This window comes from Cucumis melo, chromosome 7 (genome assembly GCF_025177605.1).
Source record: "Cucumis melo cultivar AY chromosome 7, USDA_Cmelo_AY_1.0, whole genome shotgun sequence".
Taxonomy (NCBI): domain Eukaryota; kingdom Viridiplantae; phylum Streptophyta; class Magnoliopsida; order Cucurbitales; family Cucurbitaceae; genus Cucumis; species Cucumis melo.
This window is the reverse complement of record NC_066863.1, coordinates 20,997,930-21,018,906: the sequence shown is the minus strand read 5'-3', so window position 1 is coordinate 21,018,906 and position 20,977 is coordinate 20,997,930. Positions and strand designations below refer to the sequence as shown.

At 50.2% G+C, this 20,977-nt stretch overlaps 1 protein-coding gene across 1 annotated transcript; it reads right to left on the bottom strand.

Moving 5' to 3' along the window:
* Window positions 1–315: 315 nt before the first annotated feature.
* Window positions 316–4,063, bottom strand: LOC103493225 (uncharacterized). Its single transcript, XM_051088105.1, has 9 exons — window positions 3,953–4,063; window positions 3,607–3,838; window positions 3,112–3,502; window positions 2,823–3,019; window positions 2,051–2,741; window positions 1,843–1,963; window positions 1,419–1,754; window positions 946–1,332; window positions 316–849 (listed from the first exon to the last, which is right to left on the bottom strand). Exons 1-9 carry the CDS (start codon window positions 4,061–4,063, stop codon window positions 316–318), a joined length of 3,000 nt encoding a protein of 999 aa, XP_050944062.1.
* Window positions 4,064–20,977: the final 16,914 nt, after the last annotated feature.

The following is a 20,977-nucleotide window of genomic DNA, read 5'->3' as shown; positions in this document are numbered from 1 at the left end:
TCTGGGGCAAAAAGCAGTCCCCCGACGGTCTCTTCCGTTTGCTCCGTATTTTTTTTTGAAAAGGTAATTTTATTATACAACAACAAGGGGGACCTCACAGCCTGAGGTCAAGGCAACAACACATAAAATGCTAACAAACAAAGAAAGTATCTAAACATAACAAGAGAATGAACCAAAAAAAGAAGAAAGTAACGAAAGGACAAAAGACCATAAACTCAACAATGTCCCATCGACTAGTGAAGTTCAACATAACATATAAATAAATAAAAACCCCACAGCCCGTGGACAAGCATTAAAATCAAACAAAGTAGCTAATTAAAAGGGAAGATAAGCATCCTCCCGCCAAGAGCCAGCACGAGCACGAATCCACGTACAAATAAGATGGAAAATGACAATAGGATCAGGAGCCTGTCCACCATGTAACCGATGATTACGCTCATTCCAAATAAAATATATAGTTGCGCACCAAAGAACGCGCCACAGCTTCCTCCTCACACCCTTCCTAATACCCTGATGACAAATCCAAGATAACTCCACCCCCCAATGCCCAATCCTATGTGAGGAAGCCATGATCCGAAGAACCCTAGACCAAACATCCCCCCCAAATGGACACGAAAAGAATAAGTGATCGCGAGACTCCATACCCCCCTCACATAGAATGCACGACAACGGAACCGAACTATCCCACCTATGAAATCTATCTCTAGTGCCCAACCTATCTTTAATGGCCAACCACGCACAAAAGGAATGTTTTGGGATATTTCCCCCACCCCACAATAAACCATCCCAAAGAACCCGACCACCCCTGGGACGTATAGCTTCCCATGCACTTGCAATAGAGAAACCACCCTGATGACCAGGAACCCAGACCCAACTATCACTAACACTAAGACACGAACTAATCTCCTGAACCCTCTTCTATAATTCTATTAATTCCACAGAAACTCGTGGCCAAAGCCATTCTCCATCTGGGCCAATAAAGTTAGAGAGACTAGCCTCCCTCCGACTTGCTGCATCATAAAGCACTCTCTCTCCAACTTGTTCCAGAATGGCACCCCTCTGCAACCACGGATCAAGCCAAACTCTACATCTATTGCCATTTCCCACCTTCATCCTTACATGCTGCTTCAGCTTCTCTTGCTTACGTAAGATCGCCCGAAGACACCAAGATCGACCCACTCTACTATCCACATCCCATAATGACCTCCCCTTCAGTACATAAGCCTCCACCCAAGCCACCCAAAGAGAACCCGAATTTGTCAACATAAGCCACAAAATCTTCAAAGTACTAGCAAATTTCCATGCAGTGCCATCACGAATACCAAGACCGCCCTCCTCAAAGGGAAGACACACATCCACCCACGCCACCTTTATACCTCCTTACCCCTCTACAGATAAGATCTGAGAATCTTGTCCACCTCATTATGCACATACGCAGGAAGAACAAACACAATAGCCCAGTAAACTTGAAGGCTACAAAGCACAGAACAAACAAGCTGCAGTCTACCAGCAAAAGAAAGAACTCGAGCAGACCGAGAACGAATTCGACTAGTGATACGCTGAATCAGAGGAACACAATCATTAGAACGTAACCGACCAGTAAGAAGAGGAAGGCCAAGATAACGAACAGGGAGATTTCCACGGACAAAACCCATACAAGCAGCCAAACGAGAAGCATTCTCATTATTAACTCCTGCAATGAAAATAGAGCTTTTCCTAGGATTTGCAAACAAACCTGAAAGCTCACCAAACCTCTGAAGACATTCTCGAATAAATCTGATAGAGGGCTCATTAACAACACAAAATATCATAAGGTCATCGGCAAAGGTCAGATGAGTTAACCTTTTCGCAACGATGGTGGAATTGAAAACTCTGAGGAATCTTATTCAACATACGAGAAAGAACTTCCATCACCATAACAAAGAGAAAGAGAGATAAAGGATCACCTTGTCTTACACCCTTCCTGCCATGAAAAAACCCCTCCAGTGAGCCATTAATCATAATAGAGAACATAGGGGAAGTAACACAGGCGCTAATCCAACTCACAAACTTCAACGGAGTACTAATAGAAATCTGCAAACCAAACAGAAAATCCCAATTAACAGAGTCATATGCTTTTTGAAGATCAACTTTCAAAGTACATCGAGGTTTACCAGAATTAAGATGATAACCTCCTACCAATTCCTGACAAAGCAGAATGTTCTCGATAATACTCCTCCCAAGTATAAAAGCAGACTGGTTACTACTGATAAAAGAAGGAAGCCACACACGAAGTCTATCAGCCAAAATTTTAGAAATGCATTTATATAACACATTACAGCAAGAAATAGGACGAAAGTCCTCCAGGCGCTCAGCCCCATTATGTTTAGGAATGAGGGTGATAGCAGTAGCATTAACTCCTACTGGAAGATAATAGGTCTCAAAGAAATGTAAAACCGCATCACAAAAATCTTCACCAATCACAGACCAGGCACCTTTGAAGAAACCAACAGAGAACCCATCAGGACCGGGAGCCTTTCCACTATCCATAGAGAATAAGACCCTCCTAACTTCCTCCCGACTAATAGGAACCTGTAACGCCTGACAACACTCCTCAGACCACTGAAACTGAACAATATCATCAATAATTGGGGTCAATTCTCTATAGCCAATCTCCTGGGACCCCAAACTGTTACTAAAATAATTAACTGCCATCTGAGCCACCCCATCATGAGAAGACACCCTGGAACAAACAGAATCAACTAGAGAAAGAAGAGAATTACAACTCATATGAGAGCGGACGAATCGGTGGAAAAAAGTCGTATTGTGATCGTAGCTTTAACCAACGAATTCGAGATTTCTGCCAAAGCGAGGCTTCTCCAATCTAACTGCTGTCCAGAAAGTCTCAGTAGCAAGACTTGCTTGGCGACTCAAAACATCTGACATTGGGTTACGTTCTACCTCTCTCTGAGCTATATCCATGGCCTCCTTAGCAATGCGTACCTCCTCACTAAGACTCCTGATGTGTCTACCAAACCGTCTACGGAGAATAGGTTTGAGAAGATTAAGGTTTCTCATAAGGCTTACAAGCGGAGAGACGCCCTCATGACGACTCTACATCCTAGTAACCACCTCAAAAAGGATGGATCCTGCACCCAATGGTTGAAGATTCGAAAAGACACCACTTTGCTATTTTGCTGAAAGCTAGGATATAATAAAATAGGAGAATGATCAGAAATACCCCATGGAAGCACATTAACTAACATAGTAGGCCATGCAGATAACCAATCATCATTCAATAAAACACGATCCAGACGACGCATCATCCCAGACCCCTGAACTTTACTAGTCCAAGTAAACCAGTTTCCCTGCACCGACGGCTCTACTAAATCAGCATCGCGAATAGCCATATCAAAATCCTCCATCTCACCCTGAATAGGAGATCCCCCACAAGCTTCAGAATGACCTCTAATAGCATTAAAATCTTCCATGACAACCCTGGGCTCGACCAAGCAGAAGTAATCTTAACTAACCGATGCCATAATATACGTCTCTCAATATTACTATTAGAGGCATAAACACAAAACACCTCCACACAAACACCAGATAAAAGATCTACTAACGTACCTGTAATAAACTGTTCATCCCTCACATGAGTAGAGAAAGAAAAACGATTCTTCTTCCACATCACCCAAATCCGACCAACACCACTATTACTGTAACTACAAGAGTAATCCCAAGAGTTACCGAACCTTCTAGAAACAGAATCAAAATTACCTTCTCGAACTCTAGTCTCCAAGTGGCAACAAAATCCCACTGAGGAAGACCCCAGAAAATCAACAACTGCCTTACTCTTCAACTGGTGGTTTAAACCATGTACATTCCAAGTGCACCAACTAATCATGAGAATTATTGCATGTATGTAATCCTTTCGGACCACTAGAAGAACTAACACCACTTAGAACATCAGTACCTTCATCCATCTGTAATGAGCAGGTGAACCCTCTATTATAGATAGTGCCCATTTGTCAACGTCACCCACCTCCAAAAGACTACCAAACGAGTTTGGCTTAATCACCTCCATACTCTTTCACGATCTCTAACAGATACTAGCTCACTCTTCTTACGAGTTACAAGGGTAAATTCATCACTATTACCCACCCCCTTCTCCACTTTGTTGTTAAGTCTATCAGGAGAACTCCTAATTTCACCTTCCTCTACTTGTTTGAACGATTCAAGAACAACTTCTTTGCTCCGTATTGGTCATAAGTCTTTCGATCTTCGGGGCTCGTACTCCGAGGACTTCAACCCACAGTCCTGGCATGCTCCCTGACACGTTTCCAGAGGTATAGGTCAGGAAACAAGCTCGTTGGAGGGAGAACTGTGGTGCGATCCAAAACGGTCCAAAAGATGGCTAATGCTTCCAACGAGTGGCGAACGCTCGTCCGGTGTCAGAAACCACTAAAAATGCACTTGCTGCGAAGAAAACGGGCTGGGCTTGAGGACTTTCAGTGCTCGTCCCAAGAAAACGCAAGCGAGAATTCCTTGGACTCAGTTTTCTCGTCCTCGGGCAAAAAGTGGTCTCCCGACGGTTTCTTCCCTTTGATTCGTATTGGTCATAAGTCTTTCGATCTTCGGGGCTCGTACTCCGTGGACTTCAACCCACACTCCTGGCATGCTCCCTGACTCGTTTTCCAGAGGTATCGGCCGGGAAGTGAGCTCGTTGGAGGGAGAACTGTTGTGCGACCCAAAACGGTCCAAAAGATGGCCAATGCTTCCAACGAGTGGCGAACGCTCGCCCGGTGTCAGAAACTACTGAAAATGCACTTGCAGCGAAGGAAACGGGCTGAGCTCGAGGACTTCTGGTGCTCGTCTTAAGAAAACAAGAGTGAGAATGCCCCAGACTCAGTCTTCCCGTTCTGAGGAAAAAAGCGGTCTCCAGACGGTTTATTCCCTTTCTTCTGTATTGGTCATAAGTCTTTCGATCTTCGGGGCTCGTACTCCAAGGACTTTAACCCACACTCCTGGCATGCTCCCTGACACGTTTTCTGGAGGTATAAACCGGGAAGCGAGCTCGTTGGAGGGAGAACTATGGTGCAACCTAAAACGGTCCAAAATATGGCCGATGCTTCCAACGAATGGTGAACGCTCGTCCGATGTCTGAAACCACTGGAAACGCACTTGCAGCAAAGAAAACGGGCTAGCTCGAGGAATTTGGTGCTTGTCCCAAGAAAACCCGAGCGAGAATGCCCCGGACTCAGTTTTCTCGTCCTGGGCCAAAAAGCAGTCCCCCGACGGTTTCTTCCCTTTGCTCCGTATTGGTCATGTCTTCCGATCTTCGGGGCTCGTACTCTGAGGACTTCAACCCACACTCCTGGCATGCTCTCTGACTCGTTTTCCAGAGGTATCGGCCGGGAAGGGAGCTCGTTGGAGGGAGAACTGTTGTGCGACCCAAAACAGTCCAAAAGATGGCCAATGCTTCCAACGAGTGTCGAACGCTCGTTCGGTGTCAGAAACCACTGAAAATGCGCTTGCAGCGAAGGAAATGGGCTGAGCTCATGGACTTCCGGTGCTCGTCTTAAGAAAACGAGAGTGAGAATGCCTCGGACTCAGTCTTCCCGTCCTGAGAAAAAAAGTGGTCCCCAGACGGTTTCTTCCCTTTGCTCCGTATTGGTCATAAGTCTTTCGATCTCTGAGGCACGTACTCTGAGGACTTCAACCCACACTCCTGGCATTCTCCCTGACACATTTTCCAGAGGTATAGGCTGGGAAGGGAGCTCGTTGGAGGGAAAATCGTGGTGCGACCTAAAACGGTCCAAAAGATGGCCAATGCTTCCAACGAGTGGCGAACGCTCGTCCGGTGTCAGAAACCACTGGAAATGCACATGCAGAGAAGGAAATGGCCTGTGCTCGAGGACTTCCACTACTCGTCCCAAGAAAATGCGAGCGAGAATACCTCGGACTCAGTTTTCTCTTCCTGGGGCAAAAAGTGGTCCACCGACGGTTTCTTCCCTTTGCTCCGTATTGGTCATAAGTCTTCCGATCTTCGGAGCTCGTACTCTGAGGACTTCAACCCACACTCCTGGCACGCTCCCTGACACGTTTTTCGCAGGTATAGTCCGAGAAGCAAGTTTGTTGGAGGGAAAACTGTCAAGCGACCCAAAACGGTCCAAAAGATGGGCAATGCTTCGAAAAGTGGCGTATGCTCGAGGACTTCTGGTGCTCGTACCAAGAAAATGCGAGCGAGAATGCCCCGGACTCAGTTTTCTCGTCCTGGGGCAAAAAGAGGTCCTCTAACAGTTACTTCCATTGCTCTGTATAGGTCATAAGTCTTTCGATCTTCGGGGCTCGTACTCTGAGGAATTCAACCCACTCTCCTGGCATGCTCCTGACACGTTTTTCGGAGGTATAGGCCGAGAAGCGAGTTCGTTTGAGCGAGAACTGTGGTGCGACCCAAAACGGTCCAAAAGATGGCCAATGCTTCCAACGAGTGGCGAACGCTCGTCCCTTGTCAGAAACCCTTGGACTTCTGGTGCTCGAGGACTTCTGGTGCTCGTCACAAGAAAACACGAGCGAGAATGCCCCGAAATCAGTTTTCTCGTCCTGGGACAAAAAGCGGTCCCCCGACGGTTTCTTCCCTTTGCTCCGTATCGGTCATAACTCTTTCGATATTCAGGCCTCGTACTCCGAGGACTTCAACCCACACTCCTGGCATGCTCCCTGACACGTTTTTCAGAGGTATAGGCCGGGAAGCGAGCTCGTTGAAGGGAGAATTGTGGTGCGATCCAAAACGGTCCAAAAGATTGCCAATGCTTCGAAAGAGTGGCGAACGCTCGTCCGGTCTCAGAAACCACTAGAAATGCACTTGTAGGAAACAGGCTGAGCTCGACGACCTCCGGTGCTCGTCCCAAGAAAACGTGAGCGAGAATGCCCCAGACTCAGTTTTCTCGTTTTCGGGGAAAAAGCGATCCCCCGAAGGTTTCTTCCCTTTGCTCGGTATTGGTCAGAAGTCTTTCGATCTTTGAGGCTCGTACTCCGAGGACTTCAACCCACATTCCTAGCATGCTCCCTGGCACGTTTTCTGAAGGTATAGGCTGGGAAGAGAGCTCGTTGGAGGGAGAACCTTGGTGCGACCCAAAATAGTCCAAAAGATGGCCAATGCTTGCAACGAGTGCCAAATGGTCGTCTGGTGTCAGAAACCACTGAAAATGCATTTGCAGCGAAGGAAAGGGGCTGAGCTCGAGGAGTTCTGGTGCTCGTCCCAAGAAAACGCGAGCGAGAATGCCCCGGACTCAGTTTTCTCGTCTTGGGCCAAAAAGTGATCCCTCGACGGTTCTTCCCTTTGCTAGTTATTGGTTTTAAGTCTTTCGATCTTCAGGGTTCATACTCTGAGGACTTCAACCCAAACTCCTGACATGCTCCCTGACACGTTTTCAAGAGGTATAGGCTGGGAAGCGAGCTCGTTGGAGGGAGAACTGTGGTGAGACCCAAATCAGCCTAGAAGATGACCAATGGTTCCAACGAGTGGAGAACGCTCCTCCGGTGTCAGAAACCACTGGAAATGCACTTGCAGCGAAGGAAACGGGCTGAGCACTAAGACTTCCGGTGCTCGTCCCAAGAAAACGAGAGCGAGAATGCCCATACTCAGTTTTTCTACTCCTGAGGGAAAAAGCGGTCCCCCCGATGGTTTCTTGCCTTTGCTCCGTATTGGTCATAAGTCTTTTGATCTTTGGGGCTCGTACTCTGAGGACTTCAACCCACACTCCTGGCATGCTCCCTGACATTTTTTCCGGAGGTATAGCCTGGGAAGCGAGCTCGTTGGAGAGAGAACTGTGGTGCGAACCAAAACGGTCCAAAAGATGGCCAATGCTTCCAACGAGTGGCGAACGCTTGTCCAGTGTCAGAAACCACTTGGAATGCACTTGCAGCGAAGGAAACAGGCTGAGCTCGAGGACTTCTGGTGCTCTTCCCAAGGAAACAGGAGAAAGAATGCCCGGAACTCAGTTTTCTCCTCTTGGGGCAAAAAACCGGTCCCCCAACGGTTTCTTCCCTTTGCTCCGAATTGGTCATAAGTCTTTCGATCTTCGGGGCTCGTACTCCAAGAACTTCATACCACACTCCTGGGATACTCCTTGACCCGTTTTCTGGAGGTATAGAACGAGAAGCAAGCTCGTTGGAGGGAGAACTGTGGTGCGACCTAAAACGATCAAAAAGATGGCCAATGCTTCCAATGAGTGGCGAACGCTTGTTCGATGTCAGAAACCACTGAAAATGCACTTGCAGTGAAACAAATGGGCTGAGCTCTAGGATTTCCGGTGCTCGTCTTAAGAAAACGCGAGTGACAATGCTCCGGACTTAGTTTTTTTGTCATGGGGGCAAAAAGCGGTTTCTCGACGGTTTCTTTACTTTGCTCCGTATTGGTCATAAGTCTTTCGATCTTTGGGGCTCGTACTTCGAGGACTTCAACCCACACTCCTGGCATGCTCCCTGACACGCTTTTCGGTGGTATAGGCCGGGAAGCTAGCTCATTAGAGGGAGAACTGTCGTGCGACCCAAAACGGTCCAAAAGATGGCCAATGCTTCCAACGAGTGGCGAACGCTCGTCCGGTATTAGAAACCACTGGAAATCCACTTCCAGCAAAAGATGGCCAATGCTTCCAATGAGTGGCAAACGCTCGTCCGGTGTCAGAAACCACTGGAAATGTACTTGCAGAGAAGGAAACAAACTGAGCTCAAGGACTTCTGGTGCTCGTCCCAAGAAAATGCGAGCGACAATGCCCCGGACTCAGCTTTCTCGTCCTGGGGTAAAAAGCGGTCCCCTTACGGTTTCTTCCATTTGCTCCGTATTGGTCATAAGTCTTTCGATCTTCAGGGCTCGTACTATGAGGACTTCAACCGACACTCCTGGCATTCTCCCTGACACATTTTTCGGAGGTATAGGCCGAGAAGCGAGCTCGTTGGAGGGAGAACTGTGGTGCGACCCAAAACGGTCCAAAAGATGGCCAATGCTTCCAACGAGTGGCGAACGCTCGTCCGGTATTAGAAACCACTGGAAATCCACTTCCAGCGAAGGAAATGGGCTGAGCTCAAGGACTTCTGGTGCTCGTCTCAAGAAAACGCAAGCGAGAATGCGCCGGACTCAGTTTTCTCGTCCTGGGGCAAAAAGCGGTCCCCCGACGGTTTTTTTCCTTTGCTCCGTATTGGTCATAAGTCTTTCGATCTTTGGGGCTTGTACTCCGAGGACTTCAACTCACACTCCTGGCATGCTCCGTGACATGTTTTTCGGTGGTATAGGCCAGGAAGCGAGCTCATTGGAGGGAGAACTGTGGTGCGACCCAAAACGGTCCAAAAGATGGCCAATGCTTCCAATGAGTGGCGAACGCTTGTTCGATGTCAGAAACCACTGAAAATGCACTTGCAGTGAAACAAATGGGCTGAGCTCTAGGATTTTCGGTGCTCGTCTTAAGAAAACGCGAGTGACAATGCTCCGGACTTAGTTTTTTTGTCATGGGGGCAAAAAGCGGTCTCTCGACGGTTTCTTTACTTTGCTTCGTATTGGTCATAAGTCTTTCGATCTTTGGGGCTCGTACTCCGAGGACTTCAACCCACACTCCTGGCATGCTCCCTGACACGCTTTTCGGTGGTATAGGCCGGGAAGCTAGCTCATTAGAGGGAGAACTGTCGTGCGACCCAAAACGGTCCAAAAGATGGCCAATGCTTCCAACGAGTGGCGAACGCTTGTCCGATGTCAGAAACCACTGGAAGTGCACTTGTAGTGAAACAAATGGGCTGAGCTCGAGGACTTCTAGTGCTCGTCTTCAGAAAACGCGAGCGACAATGCCCCGGACTCAGTTTTCTTGTCTTGGGGGCAAAAAGCGGTCCCCCGACGATTTCTTTCCTTTGCTACGTATTGGTCATAAGTATTTCGATCTTTGGGGCTCGTACTCCGAGGACTTCACCCCACACTCTTGGCATGCTTCCTGACACGTTTTTCGAAGGTATAGGCTGGGAAGCGAGCTCGTTGGAGGGAGAACTGTGGTGCGACCAAAAAGGTTCCAAAAGATGGCCAATTCTTCCAACGAGTGGCGAATGCTCGTCCGGTATCAGAAACCACTGGAAAGGCCCTTGCAGCGAAGGAAACGAGCTGAGCTCGAGGACTTCCGGTGCTCGTCCCAAGAAAACGCGAGCAAGAATGCCCCTGAATCAGTTTTCTCGTCCTGGGGCAAAAAGCGGTCCCCCGACGATTTCTTCCCTTTGCTCCGTATTAGTCATAAGTGTTCGATCTTCGGGGCTCGTACTCCGAGGACATCAACCCACACTTCTGGCATGCTCCCTAACACATTTTATGGAGTTATAGGTCGGAAAGCGAGCTCGTTCGAGGGAGAACTCTGGTGCGACCCAAAATTGTCCAAAAGATGGCCAATGCTTCCAACGAGTGGCGAATACTCGTCCGGTGTCAGAAACCACTGAAAATGCACTTGATATGGCTATTCGCGATGCTGTTTTCGTAGAGCCGTCGGTGTAGGGAAACTGGTTTACTTGGGCTAGTAAAGTTTAGGTGTCTGGGATGATGCGTCGTTCTGATCGTGTTTTATTGAATGATGATTGGTTATCTGCATGGCCTACTATGTTAGTAAATGTGCTTCCATGGTGTATTTCTGATCATTCTTCTATTTTATTTTATCCTAGCTTTCAGCAAAGTAGCAAAGTGGTGTCTTTTCGGTTCTTTAACCATTGGGTGGAGGATCCATCCTTTATTGAGGTGGTTACTAGGATGTGGAGTCATCATGAGGGTGTCTCTCCGCTAGTGAGCCTCATGAGAAACCTTCATCATCTCAAACCTATTCTCCGTAGACGGTTTGGTAGACACATTAGGAGTCTTAGTGAGGAGGTATGCATTGCTAAGGAGGCCATGGATATAGCTCAGAGAGAGGTAGAATGTAACCCAATGTCGGATGTTTTGAGTCGCCAAGCAAGTCTTGCTACTGAGACTTTCTAGACAGCAGTTAGATTGGAGGAAGCCTCGCTTCAGCAGAAATCCCGAATTCGTTGGTTAAAGTTGGGTGATAAGAATACGACTTTTTTCCATGGATCCGTTCGCTCTCATATGAGCCGTAATTCTCTTCTTTATCTAGTTGATTCTGATGGTTCCAGGGTGTCTTCTCATGATGGTGTGGCTTAGATGGCAGTTAATTATTTTAGTAATAGTGTGGGGTCCCAGGAGATTGGCTATAGAGAATTGACCCCAATTATTGATGATATTGTTCAGTTTCAGTGGTCTGAGGAGTGTTGTCAGGCGTTACAGGTTCCTATTAGTCGGGAGGAAGTTAGGAGTGTCTTATTCTCTATGGATAGTGGAAAGGCTCCCGGTCCTGATGGGTTCTCTGTTGGTTTCTTCAAAGGTGCCTGGTCTGTGATTGGTGAAGAATTTTGTGATGCGGTTTTACATTTCTTTGAGACCTATTATCTTTTAGTAGGAGTTAATGCTACTGCTATCACCCTCATTCCTAAACATAATGGGGCTGAGCGCCTGGAGGTTTGGTGAGCTTTCAGGTTTGTTTGCAAATCCTAGGAAAAGCTCTATTTTCGTTGCAGGAGTTAATAATGAGAATGCTTCTCACCTGGCTGCTTGTATGGGTTTTGTCCGTAGAAATCTCCCTATTCATTATCTTGGCCTTCCTCTTCTTACTGGTCGGTTATGTTCTAATGATTGTGCTCCTCTGATTCAGCATATCACTAGTCGAATTCGTTCTTGGTCTGCTCGAGTTCTTTCTTTTGCTGGTAGACTGCAGCTTGTTCGTTCTGTGCTTCGTAGCCTTCAAGTTTACTGGGCTAGTGTGTTTGTTCTTCCTGCGTATGTGCATAATGAGGTAGACAAGATTCTCAGATCTTATCTGTGGAGGGGTAAGGAGGTATAAAGGTGGCGTGGGTGGATGTGTGTCTTCCCTTTGAGGAGGGCGGTCTTGGTATTCGTGATGGCACTGCTTGGAATATTGCTAGTACTTTGAAGATTTTGTGGCTTATGTTGACAAATTTGGGTTCTCTTTGGGTGGCTTGGGTGGAGGCTTATATTCTAAAGGGGAGGTCATTGTGGGATGTGGATAGTAGAGTGGGTCGTTCTTGGTGTCTTCGGGCGATCTTACGTAAGCGAGAGAAGCTGAAGCAGCATGTAAGGATGAAGGTGGGAAATGGTAATAGATGTAGAGTTTGGCTTGATCCGTGGTTGCAGAGGGGTGCCATTCTGGAACAGGTTGGAGAGAGAGTGCTTTATGATGCAGCAAGTCGGAGGGAGGCTAGTCTCTCTGACTTTATTGGCCCAGATGGAGAATGGCTTTGGCCACGAGTTTCTTTGGAATTAATTGACTTATGGGAGACGGTTCAGGAGATTAGTCCATGTCTTACTGTTAGTAATAGTTGGTCTGGGTTCCTGGTGGTCAGGGTGGTTTCTCTATTGCAAGTGCATGGGAAGCTGTACGTCCTAGGGGTGGTCGGGTTCTTTGGGATGGTTTATTGTGGGGTGGGGGAAATATCCCAAAACATTCCTTTTGTGCGTGGTTGGCCATTAAAGATAGGTTGGGCACTAGAGATAGATTTCATAGGTGGGATAGTTCGGTTCCGTTGTCGTGCATTCTATGTCAGGGGGGTGTGGAGTCTCGCGATCACTTATTCTTTTCGTGTCCGTTTGGGGGGGATGTTTGGTCTAGGGTTCTTCGGATCATGGCTTCCTCACATAGGATTGGGCATTGGGGGGTGGAGTTGTCTTGAATTTGTCATCAGGGTATTGGGAAGGGTGTGAGGAGGAAGCTGTGGTGCGTTCTTTGGTGCGCAACTATATATTTTATTTGGAATGAGCGGAATCATCGGTTACATGGTGGACAGGCTCGTGATCCTATTGTCATTTTCCATCTTATTCGTACGTGGATTCGTGCTCGTGCTGGCTCTTGGCGGAAGATGCTCATCTTCCTTTTTAATTTGCTATTTTGTTTGATTTTCATGCTTGTCCCCGGGTTGTGGGGTTTTTATTCATTTAGATGTTATGTTGAACTTTCCTAGTCGATGGGACTTTGTTGAGTTTGTAGCCTTTTGTCCTTTTGTTACTTTGTTGTTTTTTGGTTCATTCTCTTGCTATGTTTAGATACTTTCTTTGTTTGTTAGCATTTTATACGTTGTTTCCTTAACCTCAGGCTGTGAGGTCCCCCTTGTTGTTGTATAATACAATTACCTTTACAAAAAAAAAAAGGAACTGTGCTGCGACCCAAAACGGTCAAAAAGATAGCCAATGCTTCCAAAGAGTGGCGAACGCTCGTCCGGTGTCAGAAACCACTTCAAATGCACTTCAAGCGAAGGAAACGGGTTGAGCTCGAGGACTTCCGATGCTCGTCCCAAGAAAATGCAAGCGAGAATGCGCCAGACTCAGTTTTCTTGTCTTGGGGCAAAAAGCAGTCCCCCGACGGTTTCTTCCCTTTGTTCCGTATTGGTCAGAAGTCTTCCGATCTTCGGGGCTTGTACATCGAGGACCTCAACCCACACTTCTGGCATGCTCCCTGACACGTTTTCCGGAGGTATAGGCCGGGAAGAGGGCTCGTTGGAGGGAGAACTTTGGTGCGACCCAAAACGGTCTAAAAGATGGTCAATGCTTCCAACGAGTGGTAAACGCTCGTCCGGTGTCAGAAACCACTGCAAATGCATTTTCAGCAAACGAAACGGGCCGAGCTCGAGGAATTGCGATGCTCGTCACAAAAAAACTCGAGCGAGAATGCCCCGGACTCAGGTTTCTCAACCTTGGGCAAAAAGCGATCCCTCGACGGTTTCTTCCCTTTGCTCCGGATTGGTCATAAGACTTTCGATCTTCGGGGCTCATACTTTGAGGACATGAACCCACACTCCTGGCATGCTCCCTGACATATTTACTAGACGTATAGGCTGGGAATCAAGCTCGTTGGAGGGAGAATTGTGGTGCGACACAAAACGGTCTAAAAGATGGCCAATGCTTCCAACGAGTGGCGAACGCTCGTTCGGTGTTAGAGACCACTAGAAATGGACTCGCAGCGAAGAAAACGGGCTGAGCTCGAGGACTTCCGGTGCTCGTCCCAAGAAAACGCGAGCGCGAATGCCCCAGACTCAGTTTTGTCGTCTTGGGGCAAAAAGCGGTCCCCCGACGGTTTCTTCCCTTTTCTCCGAATTGGTCATAAGTCTTTCGATCTTTGGGGCTCGTACTCCGAGGACTTTAACCCACACTCCTGGCATGCTTCCTGACACATTTTCTAGAGGTATAGGTCGGGAATCGAGCTCGACGGAGGGAGAAATGTGGTGCAACCCAAAACGGTCCAAAAGATGCCCAATGCTTCCAACGAGTGGCGAACGTTCGTCCGGTGTCAGAAACCACTGGAAATGCACTTGCAGCGAAGGAAACATGCTGAGCTCGAGGACTACCGGTGCACGTTCCAAGAAAACGCGAGCGAGAATGAGCCGGACTCAGTTTTCTCGTCCTGGGTAAAAAGCGGTCCCCCGACGGTTTCTTCCCTTTGCCCCGTATTGGTCATAAGTCTTTTGATCTTCAGGGCTCGTGCTCCGAGGACTTCAACCCACACTCCTGGCATGCTCCGTGACACGTTTTCCGGAGGTATAGGTCTGGGAGCGAGCTCGTTGGAGGGAGAACTCTGGTGCGAACCAAAACGGTCCAAAAGATGGTCAATGCTTCCAACGAGTGGCGAACGCTCGTCCGGTGTCAGAAACAACTGGAAATACACTTGCAGCGAAGGAAACAGGCTGAGCTCGAGGACTTCCGGTGCTCGTTCCAAGAAAACGCGAGCGAGAATGCCTCGGACTCAGGTTTCTCGTTCTGGGGTAAAAAGCGGTCCCCCGACGGTTTCTTCCCTTTGCTCCGTATTGGTCATAAGTCTTTTGATCTTCAGGGCTCGTGCACCGAGGACTTCAACCCACACTCCTGGCATGCTCCCTGACACGTTTTCCGGAGGTATAGGTCGGGAAGCGAGCTCGTTGGAGGGAGAACTGTGGTGCGACCCAAAACGGTTCAAAAGATAGCCAATGCTAACAACAAGTGGAGAACGCTCGTCCGGTGTCAGAAACCACTGGAAATGCACTTGCAGCGAAGGAAACGGGCTGAGCTCGAGGACTTTCGGTGCTCGTCCCAAGAAAACGCGAGCAGAAATGCCCCGGACTCAGTTTTCTCGTCCTGGGGTCAAAAGCTGTCCCCCGTCGGTTTCTTGCCTTTGCTCCGTATTGGTCATAAGTCTTTCGATCTTCGGGGCTCGTGCTCCGAGGACTTCAACCCACACTCCTGGCATGATCCCTGACACGTTTTCCAGAGGTATAGGTCGGGAAGCGAGCTCGTTGGACGGAGAACTGTGGTACGACCCAAAACGGTCCAAAAGATGGCCAATGCTTCCAACGCGTGGCGAACGCTCGTCCGGTGTCAGAAACACCTGGAAATGCACTTGCAGCGAAGGAAACATGTTGAGCTCGTGGACTTCCAGTGCTCGTTCACAGAAAACGCGAGCGAGAATGAGCCGGACTCAGTTTTCTCGTCCTTGGGTAAAAAGCGGTCCCCCGCCGGTTTCTTCTCTTTGCTCCGTATTGGTCATAAGTCTTTCGATCTTCGGGGCTCGTGCTCCGAGGACTTCAACCCACACTCCTGGCATGATCCCTGACACGTTTTCCGGAGGTATAGGTCGGGAATCGAGCTCGTTGGAGGGAGAGCTGTGGTGCGACCCAAAACGGTCCAAAAGATGGCCAATGCTTCCAACGAGTGGCGAACGCTCGTCCGGTGTAAGAAACCACTGAAAATGCACTTGCAGCGAAGGAAACGGGCTGAGCTCGAGGACTTCCGGTGCTCGTCCCAAAAAAAACGCGAGCGGGAATGCCCCGGACTCAGTTTTCTCGTCCTGCGGTAAAAAGCGGTCCCCCGACGGTTTCTTCCCTTTGCTCCGTATCGGTCATAAGTCTTTCGATCTTCGGGGCTCGTGCTTCGAGGACTTCAACCCACACTTTTGGCATGCTCCCTGACACGTTTTCGGGAGGTATTGGCCGGGAAGCGAGCTCGTTGGAGGGAGAACTGTGGTGCGACCCAAAACGGTCTAAAAGATGGCCAATGCTTCCAACGAGTGGCGAACGGTCGTCCGGTGTCAGAAACCACTGGAAATGCACTTGCAGCAAAGGAAACGGGCTGAGCTCGAGGACTTCCTTTGCTCGTCCCAAGAAAACGCGAGCGAGAATGCCCCGAGCTCAGTTTTCTCGTCCTGGGGCAAAAAGCGGTCCCCCGACGGTTTCTTCCCATTGCTCCGTATTGGTCATAAGTCTTTCGATCTTCGGGGCTCGTGCTCCGAGGACTTCAACCCACACTCCTGGCATGCTCCGTGACACGTTTTCCGGAGGTATAGGCCGGGAAGCGAGCTCGTTGGAGGGAGAACTGTGGTGCGACCCAAAACGGTTCAAAAGATAGCCAATGCTAACAACAAGTGGAGAACGCTCGTCCGGTGTCAGAAACCACTGGAAATGCACTTGCAGCAAAGGAAAGGGGCTGAGCTCGAGGACTTTCGGTGCTCGTCCCAAGAAAACGCGAGCAGAAATGCCCCGGACTCAGTTTTCTCGTCCTGGGGTCAAAAGCTGTCCCCCGTCGGTTTCTTGCCTTTGCTCCGTATTGGTCATAAGTCTTTCGATCTTCGGGGATCGTGCTCCGAGGACTTCAACCCACACTAATGGCGTGCTCCCTGACACGTTTTCCCGAGGTATAGGCCGGGAAGCGAGCTCGTTGGAGGGAGAACTGTGGTGCGACACAAAACGGTCCAAAAGATGGCCAATGCTTCCAACGAGTGGCGAACGCTCGTCCGGTGTCAGAAACCACTGGAAATGCACTTGCAGCAAAGGAAAGGGGCTGAGCTCGAGGACTTTCGGTGCTCGTCCCAAGAAAACGCGAGCGAGAATGCCCCAGACTCAAATTTCTCGTCCTGGGACAAAAAGCGATCCCCCGACGGTTTCTTCCCTTTGCTCCGTATTGGTCATAAGTCTTTCGATATTCGAGGCTCGTGCTGCGAGGACTTCAACCCACACTCCTGGCATGCTCCCTGACACGTTTTCCAGAGGTATAGGCCGGGAAGCGAGCTCGTTGGAGGGAGAACTGTGGTGCGACCCAAAACGGTCCAAAAGATGGCCAATGCTTCCAACGAGTGGCGAATGCTCGTCCGGTGTCAGAAACCACTGGAAATGCACTTGCAGCGAAGGAAACGAGCTGAGCTCGAGGACTTCTGGTGCTCTTCCCAAGAAAACGCGAGCGAGAATGCCCCAGACTCGGTTTTCTCGTCCTGGGGCAAAAAGCGGTCCCCCGACGGTTTCTTCCCTTTGCTCCGTATTGGTCATAAGTATTTCGATCTTCGGGGCTCGTGCTCCGACGACTTCAACCCACACTTCTGGCGTGCTCCCTGACACGTTTTCCGGAGGTATAGGCCGGGAAGCGAGCTCGTTGGAGGGAGAACTGTGGTGCGACCCAAAACGGTCCAAAAGATGGTCAATGCTTCCAACGAGTGGCGAACGCTCGTCCGGTGTCAGAAACCACTGGAAATGCACTTGCAGCGAAGTAAACGGGCTGAGCTCGAGGATTTCCGGTGCTCGTCCCAAGAAAACGCGTGCGAGAATGCCCCGGACTCAGTTTTCTTGTCCTGGGCAAAAAGCGGTCCCCCGACGGTTTCTTCCCTTTGCTCCGTATTGGTCATACGTTTTTCGATCTTCAGGGCTCGTGCTCCGAGGACTTCAACCCACACTCCTGGCATGCTCCCTGACACGTTTTACGGAGGTATAGGCCGGGAAGCGAGCTCGTTGGAGGGAGAACTGTGGTGCGACCCAAAACGGTCCAAAAGATGGCCAATGCTTCCAACGAGTGGCGAACGCTCGTCCGGTGTCAGAAACCACTGGAAATGCACTTGCAGCGAAGGAAACGGGCTGAGCTCGAGGACTTCCGGTGCTTGTCCCAAGAAAACGCGAGCGAGAATGCCCCGGACTCAGTTTTCTCGTCCTGGGGCAAAAAGCGGTCCCCCGACGGTTTCTTCCCTTTGCTCCGTATTGGTCATAAGTCTTTCGATCTTCGGGTCTCGTGCTCCGAGGACTTCAACCCACACTTCTGGCATGCTCCCTCACACGTTTTCCGGAGGTATAGGCCGGGAAGCGAGCTCGTTGGAGGGAGAACTGTGGTGCGACCCAAAACGGTCCAAAAGATGGCCAATGCTTCCAACGAGTGGCGAACGCTCGTCCGGTGTCAGAAACCACTGGAAATGCACTTGCAGCGAAGGAAACGGGCTGAGCTCGAGGACTTCCGGTGCTCGTCGCAAGAAAACGCGAGCGAGAATGCCACGGACTCAGTTTTCTCGTCCTGGGGCAAAAGGCGATCCCCCGACGGTTTCTTCCCTTTGCTCCGTATTGGTCATAAGTCTTTCGATCTTCGGGGCTCGTGCTCCGAGGACTTGAACCCACACTCCTGGCATGCTCCCTGACACGTTTTCCGGAGGTATAGGCCGGGAAGCGAGCTCGTTGGAGGGAGAACTGTGGTGCGACCCGAAACGGTCCAAAAGATGGCCAATGCTTCCAACGAGTGGCGAACGCTCGTCCGGTGTCAGAAACCACTGGAAATGCACTTGCAGCGAAGGAAACGGGCTGAGCTCGAGGACTTCCGGTGCTCATCCCAAGAAAACGCGAGCGAGAATGCCCCGGACTCAGTTTTCTCGTCCTGGGGCAAAAAGCGGTCCCCCGACGGTTTCTTCCCTTTGCTCCGTATTGGTCATAAGTCTTTCGATCTTCAGGGCTCGTGCTCCGAGGACTTCAACCCACACTCCTGGCATGCTCCCTGACACGTTTTCCAGAGGTATAGGCCGGGAAGCGAGCTCGTTGGAGGGAGAACTGTGGTGCGACCCAAAACGGTCCAAAAGATGGCCAATGCTTCCAACGAGTGGCGAACGCTCGTCCGGTGTCAGAAACCACTGGAAATGCACTTGCAGCGAAGGAAACGGGCTGAGCTCGAGGACTTCCGGTGCTTGTCCCAAGAAAACGCGAGCGAGAATGCCCCGGACTCAGTTTTCTCGTCCTGGGGCAAAAAGCGGTCCCCCGACGGTTTCTTCCCTTTGCTCCGTATTGGTCATAAGTCTTTCGATCTTCGGGTCTCGTGCTCCGAGGACTTCAACCCACACTTCTGGCATGCTCCCTCACACGTTTTCCGGAGGTATAGGCCGGGAAGCGAGCTCGTTGGAGGGAGAACTGTGGTGCGACCCAAAACGGTCCAAAAGATGGCCAATGCTTCCAACGAGTGGCGAACGCTCGTCCGGTGTCAGAAACCACTGGAAATGCACTTGCAGCGAAGGAAACGGGCTGAGCTCGAGGACTTCCGGTGCTCGTCGCAAGAAAACGCGAGCGAGAATGCCACGGACTCAGTTTTCTCGTCCTGGGGCAAAAGGCGATCCCCCGACGGTTTCTTCCCTTTGCTCCGTATTGGTCATAAGTCTTTCGATCTTCGGGGCTCGTGCTCCGAGGACTTGAACCCACACTCCTGGCATGCTCCCTGACACGTTTTCCGGAGGTATAGGCCGGGAAGCGAGCTCGTTGGAGGGAGAACTGTGGTGCGACCCGAAACGGTCCAAAAGATGGCCAATGCTTCCAACGAGTGGCGAACGCTCGTCCGGTGTCAGAAACCACTGGAAATGCACTTGCAGCGAAGGAAACGGGCTGAGCTCGAGGACTTCCGGTGCTCATCCCAAGAAAACGCGAGCGAGAATGCCCCGGACTCAGTTTTCTCGTCCTGGGGCAAAAAGCGGTCCCCCGACGGTTTCTTCCCTTTGCTCCGTATTGGTCATAAGTCTTTCGATCTTCAGGGCTCGTGCTCCGAGGACTTCAACCCACACTCCTGGCATGCTCCCTGACACGTTTTCCAGAGGTATAGGCCGGGAAGCGAGCTCGTTGGAGGGAGAACTGTGGTGCGACCCAAAACGGTCCAAAAGATGGCCAATGCTTCCAACGAGTGGCGAACGCTCGTCCGGTGTCAGAAACCACTGGAAATGCACTTGCAGCGAAGGAAACGGGCTGAGCTCGAGGACTTCCGGTGCTCGTCCCAAGAAAACGCGAGCGAGAATGCCCCGGACTCAGTTTTCTCGTCCTGGGGCAAAAAGCGGTCCCCCGACGGTTTCTTCCCTTTGCTCCGTATTGGTCATAAGTCTTTCAATCTTCAGGGCTCATGCTCCGAAGACTTCAACCCACACTCCTGGCATGCTCCCTGACACGTTTTCCGGAGGTATAGGCCGGGAAGCGAGCTCGTTGGAGGGAGAACTGTGGTGCGACCCAAAACGGTCCAAAAGATGGCCAATGCTTCCAACGAGTGGCGAACGCTCGTCCGGTGTCAGAAACCACTGGAAATGCACTTGCAGCGAAGGAAACGGGCTGAGCTCGAGGACTTCCGGTGCTCGTCGCAAGAAAACGCGAGCGAGAATGCCACGGACTCAGTTTTCTCGTCCTGGGGCAAAAAGCGATCCCCCGACGGTTTCTTCCCTTTGCTCCGTATTGGTCATCAGTCTTTCGATCTTCGGGGCTCGTGCTCCGAGAACTTGAACCCACACTCCTGGCATGCTCCCTGACACGTTTTCCGGAGGTATAGGCCGGGAAGCGAGCTCGTTGGAGGGAGAACTGTGGTGCGACCCAAAACGGTCCAAAAGATGGCCAATGCTTCCAACGAGTGGCGAACGCTCGTCCGGTGTCAGAAACCACTGGAAATGCACTTGCAGCGAAGGAAACGGGCTGAGCTCGAGGACTTCCGGTGCTCGTCCTAAGAAAACGCGAGCGAGAATGCCCCAGACTCAGTTTTCTCGTCATGGGGCAAAAAGCGGTCCCTCGACGGTTTCTTCCGTTTGCTCCGTATTGGTCATAAGTCTTTCGATCTTCGGGGCTCGTGCTCCGAGGACTGCAACCCACACTCCTAGCATGCTCCCTGACACGTTTTCCGGAGGTA

What these genes read in the sequence shown, in the direction of transcription:
- LOC103493225 (XM_051088105.1), bottom strand. Translation starts at nt 4,063, where the DNA reads ATGGAGGTGATTAAGCCAAACTCGTTTGGTAGTCTTTTGGAGGTGGGT. An exon ending in GGATGAACAGTTTATTACAG is followed by an intron (nt 3,503 to 3,606) that starts GTACGTTAGTAG and finishes CGGTTAGTTAAG; the next exon opens with ATTACTTCTGCTTGGTCGAG. An exon ending in GAGAATGGCTTTGGCCACGA is followed by an intron (nt 850 to 945) that starts GTTTCTGTGGAA and finishes CCTGGTCATCAG; the next exon opens with GGTGGTTTCTCTATTGCAAG.